Source organism: Amblyomma mixtum, chromosome 5 (genome assembly GCF_055824585.1).
Source record: "Amblyomma mixtum isolate Tamu chromosome 5, ASM5582458v1, whole genome shotgun sequence".
NCBI classification, from domain to species: Eukaryota; Metazoa; Arthropoda; class Arachnida; order Ixodida; family Ixodidae; genus Amblyomma; species Amblyomma mixtum.
The window spans coordinates 90700982-90717827 of NC_143016.1; the positions used below are offsets into that span (position 1 = coordinate 90700982).

Consider the following 16846-nt stretch of genomic DNA (forward strand, 5'->3'; position numbering starts at 1 on the left):
ATCATTTTCAGCCTTCCACTCAATATCTACGCCTGACGCACATATATGCAGACACACACCGGCTATGGTTTGGTAGTTATCCGCCAGCCCCCGTGTTTTTCACCGTCCTTTCTAGCCGAGATGAAGGCCTGTACCAACCAGTGCGACCTCGACCTTGGAGTGGTATGCACGCACACTTACAAGTCATCCCTACCATTCCAGGCATTACAAGCTAGAAAAAACAGCAGGCAGGCAATTCGTCCGCATTCTTAAAGCGTGGAGTACCGTGAAAGCGACAGACTTGGATGGTGTGCGCATTCACCACGGGATCGCGAAATCGCTGCATGCATATGCGCCCGCGAATAGAATCCCGAGCGACGCTGCCAGCAAGCAAGGACGCGAGCCATGCACAGGCCGACACCCTGCACAGCCGCTCCCAGCAGGCTGTACAACGCATGAACACGGGCGTCAACCAGCGTGCAAGCAGAAAAGACGCGCACCAAAGAGCGCCGGGGAGCACCGCTCCGACTCATTAGGTCCAGCACACAATCCGCCCCATGTTGCCCCCGGGGGAAAGCATTCAGCGTTACGTAGACAGACAACACAAAATAAGATATGCTTTCTCTGTTATTCATTCACTTAACACCGATGCTGGCAGGCGAAGCATCTGACGCTGGGGCGCAAGCCCGGTGGTATGCGCATTTTCACGCTAATGTGACAGCTAGCCTTGCACAGTTGGTGAACGAATCCAATATTATACGAATTTAGCACAGTGAGTGTATCGATTTAGAAACGGACAGTAAAAAGCTTTGGTAGCAACGTGCTTGCGTAGGGACGCATGCCGTCGCGAAAATAACTAAGAAAACCGAAAGAATGCGAAATGTTTGGGCTGCGCCGGACTTCAGGGACAAACGAGATTACAAGCAGCTCTCCTCCACCGTTGGCTTACACGACATCAAACACGGTGAAAGCGCCTGAAAATGACACTATCTTCTCCTATTTGCACAAAGATCTAAGAAGCACAGCACATTAACAAAGTTCTTCTGAAGATTATACGTACACAGGAACATTGAAAATTTAACACAGGGCGCCCGAGGCCAGATCGTTCCCCTCATCTGGCTGATCTCATTCCGTCTTTCTTTTCTTGCTCCTTTTAAAAGCAAATTAAATCATCCATCTGTCTCGCGCTCTGAGTTCGCTCAGAGAATAGGCACACATAAAAACCGATCGGCAGCCGTAAATAACTTTCCCGTCAGGTCGAAACAGCAATTGTGACAGGTATCGCCGGTCCACGAGCTGCACGACATACAAATTCGAAACATACTACGCAGGCCGGTCGGATATCGTGTATCGGGAGGCATGCTGTGCCGACTGATCAATACAAGAAGCGTCGTACGCACCCGCCCAGACAGTGTGCGTGCTACTACTCCTTTATTCATTCGCCCCCCGTGTGCCCGAGGCCATATAGGCGGAGAGAACCATGCCATTTACAGTTTTGCGTTACACGTCAACGTCACTTCATCTGAGTCGGCGACGTGCTGGGTTTCCTCGTTCGTCCCGCACAACTATTCCTCCCTATCCCGTCCGAGCACGCGTCGTGCCTGATGGGGATCCGAGCAGCTGAAACACCAAAAAAAAAAGGAACAGCTAACGCACGAATCTGAAACGAAAGTATGTGAGTAACCCGGTGTGGAGGTGGGGGGGGGGACTTGACGAGCGAAGGGAAGCGGGGGGAGGGGGTAGTGCGGTAGGCTGTGCGGCCCGGGAGTGGCCCCCGCCGCTGCAAATATGGTTTTTCATCACGACGCGCAGGCGTTTCCACCCTACTCAGATTCCCCTTCTAATGCGGTGCTTGGGGAACATGGGGACAGGGGACGAAGGACGCTCCCTCGCCCCTTTCGTTTCCTCTTTCTTTTCTTTTTGAAAAAAATAGCCCTCGCCAACGTCTTGCCTCCTACTGCCCGATTCCAGAGAAACCCGCTTGGGGGGCATCAGTAGCTTTCGTTTTCCTAGCCGAAGGAAGAGGATGATTCGAGGGACAAAACAGAAGGGGAATACGAAGAACGCGAAAGAAAACAACGGCGCAAACTAGGGAGATGGGGAAGAACGGGATTCGGGAAGGGTGCGCGCGCGGGATACAGAACACAGGGAGAAACATCCCGAGGGAAAGGAGGAATGCCACTCGCCCACAGTCGGAGTCGGGATAATTACAAATATACAGCAAAAGAAAGCGGAGGAGCCTGTGCCTTAGTAGGGGAGTACGCGGGATAAGCGTCATTTTTCACGTGAGCGCCGCTTGCGTACCCCAGACAAAAGATGGGGAAGAACGGGGAAGGAAGGGGAAGCCCCGCGCTGGTCCCGAGTCCCCAGCCGGTTCGTTTGTTCGTGATAGGACTCTAGACGTAATTTGCCCGCGGGTGCATTCATTACGGCGTGGCTCGGGAGGAGGCAAGAAGGCGTCGTAGCCAATATGCCCGTACACACCGCGTAGCCGAGCTGTACACCGTACACCCTGCAGCTTCAACCCCCCCCCCCCCCCCCCCCCTCCCATTCCCTTCACTTTCTATATCCAGCCGGCGTTAGCGAGCAAGTGACCGTGCATATCTGGCCCGCGCAGGCTTCGCGGTAGATGCAACCAGGAAACTGGGCGGAATGCTCTCGGGGAGGGATTGGGTTCATCTGCTTAACTGAGTCGCGTTGCCAGGCGACTAAGCCACTTAAAGTACCGCGGTAATTCGCGCTACATAACTAATTCCATTACTCGGGACATGTCAGGAGTTACGAACGTGACAAGAAAATCCTTGCATCGAACTTGCACACGACGACAGTCCATGTAGCAGCGGAGCTGCTGTGCCTACAAGGTTCACATCTTGGCAAAGCAGCGCAGACTCAGTTACTATAGGTTAGGCTCGTCAGAATTATCAAACGTAACCGGCGCCTGTAAGTTACGGCCCGTGTAGGGCCTGGACCGTAGTTGTTCTCCGGACTGTAGCTCTTGTTATTCGTATTCCAATGTTGATTGATACGTGACTGAAAGAGCTTGATGATGAAACAAGTGCGCTGGGAACACCCTCGAGTACGTCAGCAAGGAAGTCATGCTGGAATATGCAGCTTCAAGCTACACTTAGTGCACCAGAAACAAGCGAGTCAAGAGGAAATAAACATGTATCCGTAAAATTTAGAGGCCTCATCAGCGTGCGTGCGAGTAAAACTATAGTAACACCGCGCCTACTGCGGTCTGGTTGCGCACAGCGCTGTTATGAATAGAAAAATGACCTGTCTGTGCAGCTCACGACGTGCTCGTGAAATTCCATGGACGCATAAAAACAAAACAGCAAGGTCATCTGACGTTATAACGGTCTTAGCATGTATTAACGACACAGCTTTGCAAGATGACAAGCGGCGTTAACTGGAGTGCACAAAACAATTCGCCACGAGCATTACGACATTTGCTGCAATGAGACTGCACGTTAAAGAACCCTAGTTGGTCGAAATTTCCGGAACCCTTCACTACGGCGTCCCTCTTAGGCGCTGAGTCGCTTTGGTACGTGAAACCCCCATAACCCAAACCATGACAACATTTACAGACTTCGCACTGTGACGTGATGAAAGCTATCCTCATTGATTTGACAAGTGTTAGGACCAACGGTGGTCATCATCATCATCATCATCATCATCGGCCTGACTACGCCCACTGCAGGGCAAAGGCTTCTCCCATGTATCTCCAACTTATCCTGTCATTCGCCTGTTGCGGCCACCGTATCCCCGTAAACTTCTTAATCTCATCCGCCCACCTAACTTTCTGCCGCTCCCTGCTACGCTTGCCTTCTCTTGGAATCCATCCTGTTACCCTTAAGGGCCACCGGTTATCTTGCCTTCGCATTACATGCCCTGCCCAAGCCCATTTCTTCCTCTTGAATTCGGCTAGGATGCCATTACCCCGCGTTTGTTCCCTCACCCACTCCGCCCGCTTCCGGTCTCTCAACGTAACGTCTATCCTTTTTCTTTCCATAGCTCGCTGCGTTGTCCTTAACTTAAGCTGAACCCTCTTTGTTAGCCTCCACGTTTCTGCCCCATAGGTGAGTACCAGTAAGATACAGCTGTTGTATACTTTTCTCTTCAGGGATATTGGTAAGCTACCATTCACGATCTGAGAGAACCTGCCATATGCGCTCCACCCCATTCTTATTCTTCTAGTTATTTCCCTCTCATGATCCGGATCAGCGGTCACTACCTTCCCAAAGTAGACGTATTCTCTTACTATTTCCAGCACCTTGCTACCAACTGCAAACTGCTGTTCCCTTGCAAGACTGCTGAACATTATTTTGGTTTTCTGTATGCTAACTTTACCCCACCGTTCAGCTCTGCGCGTCTAACTGCTTACGACATTTACTGCGATGTCAGTGCACTTTAAAGAACCCCAGGTGATCGATGTGCTACAACGGTGGTAGCACATCGCGAATGAAAGAGGACAGCGCCAATTTCCTCACACTGTAAGTGTGCAGGTTCAACAAGCTGTGCATCATGGCACTTCCCAAATGAACGAGAACAGTTCCATTTACTTCGTAGTGCAAGGTTTAAACATTCCGAATACACTGTGACTACAGACGACGTGTTTTGACAATAATGGCGACTACGATGACCAAAATAATGGTAATCCAGCCAAACGATCACGTAGTCACGCCTCTTCGCAGGGACACATATGTCAGTGCATATATACAACGCAAACGAGCTTTCAACGCATGTTTGCACCGCGGAAAGTGTTTCTTTGTGGATTCGTAGTCACCAGCGTATAAGCAAACTACAGCATCACCGGAGAGCATGCCAACAGACGCATGAATATAACTGTAGTTTAGTAGTTTTTTTTTTTTGCATCCCCTTCTTCCAGCCAACTAAGCACACACCGGCGCATACCTAGCCAGCAAAGTTAACGCTGCGAACGCAATTCGAGGCCAGCTGGCGTCAGCGAAACATCGCAAAGCAGCGATTCACAAATGCCACCTACCTGCCACCTGGGGCTGTGGTGCGCGGCAAACCCCAGCCCCAGCTTCTTCGAATGCCGCGCATATGTATTAGCACCCTTCCGTTTCCGCGCAAAACGGGACGTGCTCGTAAACAAAGAAGCGTGCGAATCGGGCGATTGGTTCCAGGCGCTCGCCACGTGCACAGAAATTTGTCACGCACGCGCTATAACACGGGCCAATCTCGTTTGTGCTGAATGTGCGAACTACGTGTAAGCGTGTTCGGTACGTGGCGACCGGCGACCGATACTCAAGCTTTGTTCCCACCATCTCTTTTCTTTTTGCTTTTTATGACAAGGGGTGTACGTTCCTACTCCTCCATGAAGCACGGCTTGACTCCCGTCTCGCTTTCCCGTCCAGCGACGATGGAGGAAAACGAGGGAGAGGAGGAATGGATGGGAGCCGCGAAAAGCGATCGGAGCCAAAGTGCCGCAACCGCCTGCGGCGCCCAGCACTTGACAATGGGCCCCGCCGAAGCCGCACACGTCCCTGCGCTCTTTCCAGGCGCTAAAGTGCCGGCTGCCTCCAATTTTTATTATTACTTTATTCGCCTCCGCTTTCCTCCTCTCCCCCCCTCTTTCTCCTTCTCCCCTTCTCAAGATAAAAAGAAAAGTCTCTTCGGAGACGCAAACACACAAAGTCGATTTCAGCACGGACGACAGCAGCGTGTCGCTCACAGCGTTACGCGATGACAGGTTGAACAGACTCCCGCTGAGACGAAGTATAATATACACAGTTCTTCGGCGAACCATTAAGCCGTTCATCCGTACTGGTGATATCCGGCGCCGGATCATTCGCCGCGCCCACGGGACTTCAACTTTCGCGACAGCGCGGGAAGCCCGGGAAAAAAAAAAAAAAAAAGAACGGCTTTTGGTGCAGCGAGCGCTGGCACCGCTTCGTGTGGTTTACACGATTAGTCTTCCTTGCTTCTCTCGGAGACAGCGCGGCGAAGCAGGCAGTCCAACTCGAGAGAAAACGACAGTGGAGGGTGCGGCTTACGTAAAGCAAAAGACGTCTGAAGCCTTTCAAGCACGCGTGACGAAGGTGCCTCGCAGCTTGGACATGAATAGAGCATCGCTACAGCCGCAGAGACCCTTCAAAAGTGCTCCGAATGTGTGCGCCTGGCGGGCTGGCTGTTACTTTCAGTTACTGCCTGTGCTCTATCACTTCAGGGCTGTACGGCACCAAACGCATAAGGCGATGCGATACGGCGCGCCACAGGAGGTTAAAAGACGGGAGAATAAAAAAACAACGTCTGCACTAACCGGGGGTTCGATTGCTTTCTGCGAACTCTAGCAGCGTCGCACAGAGCCCTAAATACGTACCGATAGGCAAACACAATAAAAAATGTCACATGGAAACCCCAACTATACCGTTTGCAAAAAAGGGAGTTCACCCCTCCCCACCTTTCCCGCCCTTTTCAATTATATGCCTTTCTTTTTCTTTTCAGCTGCGCAGGCAATGAGAATTTATGGAGACAATATGGTAAAATGGCATAGTTTCTTAGGAGGAGCTAGATAGGTAGAGTCCTGACCAAAGTACACCAGATCGCAAACAGAGAAACGATGGAAACGGCGAAGAAAGCCGTTTCGTGCGCCGAATGCACCGAAAAAAAAAAATGTAGCGCGTATAACGCGCTTTTTCTTTTACATTTTCCTCTTTTACATTTTCAGTAAGTTCGTAATTGCAGTAGCATCACTGTCAGACGGAAGCAGTACGGAGGAACGACTGCAGAAAAGAAAAGCCGGAAATTAAATCAAAGATCACTTAGTAAAACACGTTGCGGGGCTAGTTGGTTATGCATTTTCTACGAAAAACGTGTTCAATAAACATAGTTGGAGTCAGCGCCCATCCTGTCATGTCCTCTGTGTGTTCGCACTAAAAGTTAGCGCTGCTTAAATTTGAACGAAAGAAATCAAAGAAAAGATCCCTTCCCAAGATTGCGCAGCACCCCCTCCCTACTTCATAGTTCAACAGAGAAAGCAAAGCCAATGGCCTCTTTTAACAGAGCTCTTAGATCGCCCCGGTTACGAAACTCCCCATAAGGCGCGGTGTGTTACATCCGGCTCGAATTGGTCGAAAACTCGCAGGTTACCTGACTGTTACGCCGCTCGTGGCATTGATGAGGTGAGTTCTCCAAAGATGGTAGAAACGTAGCAGGCTGTCCCCAAATAGTTGACTGCCCAGCTCCCAAATGGCCCATTGTTCTATGAATCCCAAAAACCAGGCACCAAGCATGGCCGGATTTTTATACGTAGTTTCGCCGTATTAGAGGATCAACGAAATTCACTCATAACGCTTTCATTCTGCCATCGCGGCCTAAATTCTCCTTGCCCGATATCAAAAGTCCGATAAATCCCACTGCTATCGTGACGCCCAAAAATAGCTGCGGCCACAGAGCATGGAAGCCAGAGAAAAAAGCGTGGTCGCGTGATTCACGGCCGTGACACGTTCTGGCCGCTTCGCGTGCCGTGTGAGTCCCTGTGTTCGGATAGCTAGCTGTCAACGCGCGACACGCCTGACCGTGCGTTCCGGGTGACGCGTAGATGAGGGGCTGGCAAGCGAGCGTGGGGACACTGCGCCAACGGATCCTTGACTCTATATCCCCCGCACTTTTTTTTCTTGTTACGATGAAATACCACGTATCGTATTCAGTGTCAGCTACGACACGCTGACACGCCCATATCCGAGAAGCCCCCCTCCCCTCTAACACACGCACTTCTCCCAAACAGCACACAGCCTATTCGAGTATGCTTCAGGAGGACAAAAAGCTGGGCGGCTTGGTTTCCATTTGCCTCTAAAAGCGCGAAAGACGGAGACCAAGAAAGATTCGAGACAACACAGCGCTAATAAATGAATCCTGATTTTATAGGCTGCAGATGAAAATAAGCATAAGCAACGGACATTATCTGAAGTTAATACGATAACCATACAAGGTTTAAACAGATACCAGCGTGACATTTGCACATGCACCTGCCCACCAAACAAAAACACGAGATGAATATGGCACAATACACAGTCGGAGTCAGTCGTGCCTTGCAAGCGCAGATTGAAGGAACGAAATCTCATTTTTATGCAGGTTCACTCAATAGCCCAAAAACTGAGGACTACGAGTCGGCGCTGTCCACCTCACATTCGGAAGACGAGCTTTCGCTGGTGAACCGGGCAAGAGCGGTAGCAAAAGCCAATGGGCTCCTGGAATGAAGGCTTACCCTGTTAACTGCGATTTCCTCTATGCATTAAACGTTTTCTCACTCACTCACTTACTGAAGCCTCTGCCAAACACGCTTCCTCTACTTCCACGATAAAAAAAATGCTTTTACCACTTCACGCGAAACTTGATTCCGATATCTGTACAGTATCCACGTTCCAAATCTGGTTGAGAACCCCTGCAGTCCCGGTAGTGCGAAACAAGATTAGAGCTACGCGATTGGCCCAGCAAATCCGGGTGTTCTTTTAGGTATGCATTCACACTACGCCCAGTTTGCCCTAGGTATGTCTTACCACAGGAAAGAGGACCTGGCCGGTCCCCTGTCGGGCTCCTCGCTGCGTAACCGAAAAGAAATATTTCCACCTTTTTATGCACCAGGTACGCGGCGCAAAGGTAGTAGTCACCAAGGTAAGGAAGTTCAAGAATGGGCGACTCCAGTGCCACCGACTCGTTCGCCAATGGTGGGGTTGCAAGCCACTGTTCAAGCGCCCTAATGTATAATCCTTGCCGCGCGCTGGACTGTCATCTCTAGCACACTGTACAGAAAGATTAATGGCCCCAGAAGTACATCTCTGCTGAAAGTTCACCGAGGCCAAAAGTTTATAAACAGAGGTTTCACCAACGCCAAAAGTTTATACATGCAAATTGTTTGCCGACGCCCGAAGGCTACCGGTGCCAAAAGTTTAGCGATGGCAAATATCGTTGCCAAAAGTATTTATTTGTCCAAAAAGATAAAAACAGAGATGTTTACCGATGCCAAACATTTACCTAAGGTCAAACCGTAGGTAAATGTCGCTAAGTGTCTTTAGTTGCCCAAAAATAAAACGAAAACGTTTGCCAATGACAAATGTTCACGGGCACCAAAATTTAACAGATGCCAAAGGGCTGCCGAGAACAGAAGTATACCAAAGGTGAGAGTTTATTCCCGCCCACAGTTCAGTGACGTGAAAAGTTTACCTGCATCAAAACTTCACAGATCCCGAAGGCTGTCAACGCCAAGGTCTACGAATGCTGGAAGTTTAGCGATGACAAATGTTTGTCGACATCAAAAATTTACCCACTTCAAAGGTCTAGAGATCCCAAAAGTTTTTTTTTTACCAACGCTAAAAGCCTACCAATGCCAAACATTTACTTGCGGTAAATGTTTACTTATGGTAAACATTATGGTACATTACATACACTGGTACATTATGGTACATTTAGTTATGGTACATGTTTACCGATGGTAAATTTTTAACAGTGTAAATGCCGCTAAACCTCTCTATTTCTCCCCAAAAGAATTAAAAGAGCACTTTAATTGCAAGTGAAAATTTGCCGACAGAAAAACTTTACATATGCCAAAGGTTCAACGAAGCCAGAAGTCTACCGATGCTGAAAGTTCACCAACACTAAAAGCATACAGATGTCAGCAGTATACCGACACCGAAAGTCTACCAGCGACAAAAAAAATTTAGCGATGTCAAAAATTTATGGCAGCAAAAGTTTAGAGATGGCATAGGTTTGCGGACGCATAAAGGCTACCGATGTTCAATGTTGCTAACAGTGTTTATTTGCCCAAAAATAAAGAGAAGAAAATGTTTATTGATGAAAACAGTTTACAGATACGAACCGTTTACGGACGCCATAAGTTTAGAGACGTGAAAGGCTTACCGACGCGAAAATTACCAATTCCAAACGTTTATTTACGGTGAAAGCTTACCGACGGTATATGTTCTTGATGAATGTCTTAATTTGCACCCTCCCATAAAGAAGAGAATGTTTACCGATGACTGAACTTTACCCGTGCCAGAAGTTCACCGATGTAAAAGTTTAGCTATCATGAATGTTCACCGATTCAAACAATTTACCCATAGTAAAAGTTTACCAATACCGCGATATGTAGGGCGCAGAGGGGACAGAGCACGAGGGCGAAAAGCGTCACCCCGTCAGTCGCCGCGCATGGGACTGGGTTTCTCTAACAGCTGTCGCTTCGGTATGAACCCGTATTCTACGGCCTAGTTAAGCCATGGCAACGTACGTCGGAGAGGGTATACTGTCGCGGGCTAGTTGGGTCGACATGACAGAAAGTAACAGCGCAGACACAGGACGACTGTGTCGTTCACCTTCATCGCCCTGTGTCTGCGATGTTCGCTTCTAACAAGCGTTGGCCTGTATAAAAAATCGCCCCAGTACAGCAAGGTTGCGCATGTGCGCAGCTCGTGTGGATGCGCACAGGCGCACATGCACATGGCAGAAGCGGACGCAAAAGAAGGTAAGGTGTTCATTGCACTCCGTGCTCCATACTCCACTACTTCATAATACACTCTTGTTTCAAGCACTCGCTGTAATGGTAGTGCGACTGTTACTGCCACTCCAACCAGTTATTTATCAAAGTAAGCCCTTTATCGCAAGTCGCCACTGTGGAGACAGCCTCTATACCACCGCTCACAGGGTGAATACCACAGGGTCGTTAGTCACGTTGAGACGTGTCACGCGAGTCTGGGACCCCGCAAGGCGTGGTTTTGTCCCTATGCGCATGCTTCACCTATGTGTCCTGCCTAGGCAGCGTCGCTTCGGCTGAGATGAGCCAGCAACAACAGCACTAGTACGCAAACGAACCGCATCTAGAACTTATTACACAGTTTATTTTCTATCCACCGAATATACTCCAAAAAATATCTGCGAAATAGAGAAACGTCTCAACTGACTGTTTTTAAATGTTTAATAAGCGACCTTTTCTCTTTTCTTATTAGGGAATATAACTTCAAAGCTCTGCTCTCTATACTATCTTAACTAGCCACAAAGTGAGTGTAAAATTTAAGAAGAGCTGGCGGAGGTGGTGCTTACGTCACAAGGTCACGTGGCTTAGGTGGCCTACCTGCCTACCTACAACTAAATAATCTAGGCTGCGCTCAGTGGCCTATACACAGAGCGGCGTTGGTTAAAGAGCGCCTCGCACCAGTTGTACACACACTGGCAAATCTGTCCTTCCGTATTTTCTTTGCTTCGTTGCATAGCCACGAGTCGTAAGCAGTCTTCCCATCGGGAAGAAAATGTCAGTGGAATTGGTTCGTAACGTGTCGAAAACAATGGCATTTCGCGGGCTTCCGAAAGTAGGCGAACATTATTAGGCGTACATTATTTATTTATTCGCTTAATTTATTTTTTGCCGGGCACCGAAAACCTGCACCTGAAGTACCTGCCATCGCAGGACAGTGGCGCATCGCTTAACCGCTGCACCTCTGCGCCATAAGAGAGGTATGAGCACTCCCAGGGATCTATGAATGTAAAGTAGAGAATGACTTTCTGCATCACAATCATCATCATCAGCCTGACTACACCCACTGCAGGGCAAAGAGCTCACCCATGTCTCTCCAATTAACCCTGTCCTTTGCCAGTTGAGGCCACTGTATCCCCGCAAACTTCTTAATCTCATCCGCCCACCTAACTTTCTGCCGCCCCCTGCTACGCTTGCCTTCTCTTGGAATCCACTCCGTTACCCTTAAGGACCAGCGGTTACCTCGCCTTCGCATTACATGCCCTGCCCAAGCCCATTTCTTCCTCTTGATTTCAACTAGGATATCATTAACCGGCGTTTGTTCCCTCACCCACTCCGCCCTCTTCCGATCTCTTAAAAATGGATCTCCGATCTATTTTTTTATGCAAAGCGCTCGCAGATGCAGCGCAACGAAGTTTCGACCATGCAGGCAGTGAGTATCGATAGAGAGGAAAAAAGATCTGTGTAACGGCGGCACCAAAGGGACAGCTGTGAACGATTTGGAGCGTAATTAAGAAGGCTAGATGGTGTGTTTTTTGTCAAGGCTAGCATGAGCCATCTAGACACGGAGCCATCTAGATACCGATCTTACAAAGATTGTCCTTTTTCAATGGGTACTGACACCAAATTTAGAACGCTAACAAACGATATGATTTGTTTCATAGGCGTGAGGATATGCCTTCTAAAAAGTTTCAGTCGCAGGCGTTGAGTAGAACATAATATGGTTTTGAATCCTGTCCAGCACTCTAAGAAAAAAAGGTGTGATTTTAGTCCTTTAAGGGGGTAAATTCACTGACGCTGTGGCGAGCCCCTTTTGGTGCAAATTTGCACCCTCGTCGGGGGACTAAGTGTGTATGGTGTAAAGTTTAGGCTGCAATAGGACTAATGTTATTCCGTTTGATCAGGTGTAAGTATAAGCCCTTTATGACTAACGTTACCCTTCCTCAGAAAGACTGACGCTTAGGCCGTGAAAGTGCAAACATATGCTCTACTTTCTGATGCATGTTTGCACCCACTCGGAATAAGCTTATGCTCCATCTCAAAGCGTAAACTTATCCTCCCAAGGGCTACAATTAAGCCTTTTAAATGAGCTTACTACAACGCTCCTGAAGTGCAACTTTACACCTTGTCAATGGGCGTAACGTTGTTCTGCAAGAGGATATGGTTTTGATCTTTTCAGGTGCACCCTTACACCGTGTTAGAAAGGGTAATGTTAAGCGTAAACTTGCCCTCGCAAGAGCTATAGGTAAACCTACCTAATCAGTTTATAACAGCGCTCCCGAAGTGCAAGTTTGCACCGCATCAGTGGGCGTAACATTGATCTGCAAGTGTGTATGTTTTGCTCGTTGAGGTGCATCCTTACGCCTGTTTTGGTAGGGTAACGTTACCGTCCAGAGGACTGTAGGCTATCCCGTATTGCAGTGTATTGATACACCTTCTCGAAAGTAAGGCACAGGCGCGTTCGCTGTGATACTTTTTGGGCCTGGAAACTAATTCCCTGTGTAAGTTTGTGGTAACGGTGCATCAGCTGTAATGTATAACTCCCATTGCAACCAAACGCAGCATTACCATACACCTACAGAACAAAGTCCCCGCAGGGAGGCGTCTGCAGCATGCAGACGTTGGTGAGTGGCGACACCACGGGGTTAACCCGAGCATCCGCAGGGACATCCCCGCAGGGGGATGATGGTGAACAATGCGTCACCACGGACCCGAGCATCCGCGCCTAGCCGTGCGTGGCATCGCCGTGTCCGGGGAAAAGGGGATCCTGGTGGTTGAGCCGATGCCGAGCGTTTGGACCCTTGAGGCCCCTCGGCGGAGGCAACACACCACTTTGGCCCCAGCTTCCTGTAGACGGCACCTCCGGCCTGACCCGACCGGGGGAAATCGGCAGTCGCCTTTTCCTGTCCTCCCCTCTATCTTTCACTTTCCTATCTCTTTCTTACAACTCTCCTGTCTCCTCCTATTTTCTTTGTTTTTTCCTCTTTTTCCTGGCGGCGAGGGTTAACCGTGTGTGACCAACTATCCCGAGTTGAGTCATATTAGGTTATAGTTAAGGTGTACAGCTGGCGTGGGCAGGGCTCGCTTGCGAGTTCCTGTCGCGTCCCCTCGTTGGGCTCCATGGTGGGTGGCTGGCACCATGGCCGAACAACACATATTTTTCATGGCTCCCCCTTTTTCCAAACCAGATCGCCCTCACAAAAGAGGGCGGAACGAAGCAACCGCAGAGTTTTTCCAAAAACCAAAATCATTTCCAAAGTTCCACGTTCTTCATTGTGAAGAAACGGAAAAAACCGCAAGAATGATGTCCCCTTTCTTAGTGTCAAAAAGTCTAACTGATGCCTTGGGTCCCGGGTACAAAGTCTCTAAAATGCCTAGTGGTGACCTGCTCCTTGAACTCAGAGACATTGCCCAATATACAAAACTTTCCAACCTAGTATCCATCGGGGAAATCCCTGTATCAATCACAGCACACCGATCTCTCAACACCGTCCGTGGTGTGATATCTGAATCAGATTTCATTGACTTGACCGAGGAAGAAATGCTTGATGGCCTCAGAGAACAGAATGTTGTAAGTGTATATCGAATCAAAATAAGGAAAGACAACAAAGAGATACCTACAAAGCACTTAGTACTGACTTTCAACTCGAGCACACTCCCAGAATCCATAGAAGCAGGCTACCTCAAAATAAATGTCAGGCATTATATCCCAAATCCACGCCGGTGTTTCAAATGTCAGAGGTATGGTCATGGGTCTCAAAGCTGCCGTGGCCGCGAAACTTGCGCTAAATGTGCCTCAAAAGAACACGCTTCCGACAACTGTCAAGGAGCAGCACTTCGCTGCGCAAACTGTGAAGGCGATCATCCCGCCTATTCAAGGTCGTGTCCCTCGTGGAAAAATGAGAAAGAAATCGTTACAATGGAAACCAAACAGAACATCACATTTAAGGAAGCGCGAAGACTCTTTTACGCAAAGAACAGCTTCAACTTTTCCACAAAAACAAACTTTGCTGATGTGGTGCGCAGGGGCGGCACACCACACAGCACTCCGGCATCTGCCCAGGCCACTTCCACCGAGGCTATGGCAGAGCCATCTGCGCCCCAGGCAGAGACAGCGAATGCTGCTCTGCCATCCCCAAAGCAGGGAGCGCCGGCTCACGGGTCGGCCCCCAGCAGGACTTCCCCCCGTCGGGGGAGGCCTGACACTAACACATCCGCGGCTTCCCCGCGGTCCACCAGCACCTCTAGTGAGGTGATGGAGGTAACTCCCGATCCGCCCGCTTTGCAGCGGCGGAACCGCTCTCTTGAGCGAAGAATAGACAGGACCCCAATAACGGGCCCAGAAAACAAGTAAATCCCTTCAATCCTCACTCAAAAATATAAACATGACTTTCCTACTTCAATGGAACTGTAGAGGATTGCTCAGGAATTACAATGATATCACACATTTTCTTGGCTCAATGTTTCCTGTAGCTTTATGTCTTCAGGAAACCAACCTCGGTCCACAACATACAAATATCCTGAGACATTATCAAACATTCCGACGTGATCGCGAGCATGCTAACAGACTCTCAGGAGGCGTCGCAATCGTCACTCAGAGCGGCGTCCCTGCTAAAAAAATCAATCTTAACACAAAACTGGAAGCGGTTGCGGTTAGCGTCGTGAGCTACAAAAACATAACTATATGTTCTCTATATCTTCCCCCGCACATGACATTAACAATACAAGATTTAGAAGGCTTGATAAATGAACTACCGGAGCCATTCCTGGTAGTTGGCGATTTTAATGCTCACTCACCGTTCTGGGGAAGCGAACGCTGTGACTCGAGGGGCCAAATAATCGAAGATTTTATCCTCTCAAATAATATCTGTCTTTTAAATACGGGAAAAGCCACATATTGCTGTCCAAGCTCAGCAAAAATGAGCTCTCTCGATTTAGCTTTCGCATCACCATTACTTTTTAACGATTTTAAATGGGATGTTTTAAATGACCCCATGGGCAGCGATCACTTACCTACCGTCATCAGGCTCTCATCGTCCACTCCAATCATCCCCACAAGGCCACGGCGCTGGAAAATTCAGCTCGCCGACTGGTCACTTTTTACAAAAAGTGCCACTCTGGAAAAGGAATTTTGTGACGACCTTAGCACAGATGCAATTAATGAGAAGTTTACTGAATGCATTATATCGGCCGCAACACTCGCTATACCACGAACAACAGGACTTGCACAAAAGAAACACAAAATGTGGTGGACAAAAGAATGCACATTAGCAAAAAAACAACAAAACAAAGCCTGGAGCGCTCTGCGTCGATATCCCACAGCAGAGAACCTACTTACCTTTAAGAAGGCAAAAGCCAGAGCGCGGTATGTGCGAAGAAATGCAGAGAAAACCTCTTGGCAGAAATATGTCTCCTCAATAAATAGTTCAATAACATCAAAGAAAATGTGGGAAAAAGTTCGTAAATTTACTGGTGACCATACCCCTTTCACACTTCCTCTCTTGACAGCACCCGGGACACAAACATCTTTAGAAGAACAGGCCAACATACTGGGCGAGCATTTTGCTGAGATCTCAAGCTCATCCAACTACACAAACACATTTCAGAAACACAAAGCAATAGCTGAAAAACAAAAATTTCCATCTGGAGCAGGTGTTCATGAAGATTATAACCAGCCTCTCACACTACAAGAATTAAATAAGGTACTATCTTCTGGCAAAAAGACAACACCGGGACCAGACAACGTGCATTACGCTATGCTTGCACATCTCTCCGAGGCTGCTGTAGAGGCACTGTTAAAAGTCTTTAATAAAATCTGGATAACTGGAAATATACCTGACGAGTGGAAAAAAGCAGTCATAATACCTTTTCTCAAACCCGGAAAACCACCAACAAGTCCTAGCAGTTACAGACCAATAGCCCTCACCAGCTGCATTGCTAAATCTTTCGAAAGTGTAATAAACATTAGATTGACCTTTATACTTGAATCTCGGCAACTATTAGATACACACCAATGTGGGTTTAAAAAAGCATGCTCGACCACAGATCACCTTGTCCGTCTAGAAAACATCATCCGGGAGGCGTTCATCCACAAGCAGCACTGTATTGGGGTCTTCTTCGACTTGGAGAAGGCCTACGATACTACGTGGAAGTTCGGCATCCTCCGTGACCTAGCAGAGCTAGGTATCCGCGGCAGGATGTTGAACTGCTTGAACGACTTCCTGGCTAACCGCACATTCCGAGTCCGCCTTGGAGCAACTCTCTCCATGACTTTCACCCAAGAGAACGGCGTACCCCAGGGGTGCATTCTAAGCACGACACTCTTCATAGTAAAAATGAATTCCTTAGCTAAAGTAATACCCAAGTCCATAATGTATT

At 48.5% G+C, this 16846-nt stretch overlaps 2 protein-coding genes across 2 annotated transcripts in view; one reads left to right on the forward strand and one right to left on the reverse strand.

The window, feature by feature from the left end:
- LOC149342995 (uncharacterized) overlaps positions 1 to 16846 on the reverse strand; it is a 134606-nt gene that overhangs the window by 30684 nt on the left and 87076 nt on the right. The gene's annotated exons all lie outside the window — the stretch shown is intronic.
- On the forward strand, positions 8496 to 15611 carry LOC149342996 (uncharacterized). Its single transcript, XM_089542779.1, has 3 exons — positions 8496 to 8589; positions 10988 to 10994; positions 13526 to 15611. Exons 1-3 carry the CDS (start codon positions 8496 to 8498, stop codon positions 14820 to 14822), a joined length of 1398 nt encoding a protein of 465 aa, XP_089398905.1. The 3' UTR covers positions 14823 to 15611.

Excerpts from the sequence above, each read along its gene's own strand:
- LOC149342996 (XM_089542779.1), top strand. The coding sequence starts at position 8,496 with ATGTCTTACCACAGGAAAGAGGACCTGGCCGGTCCCCTGTCGGGCTCC.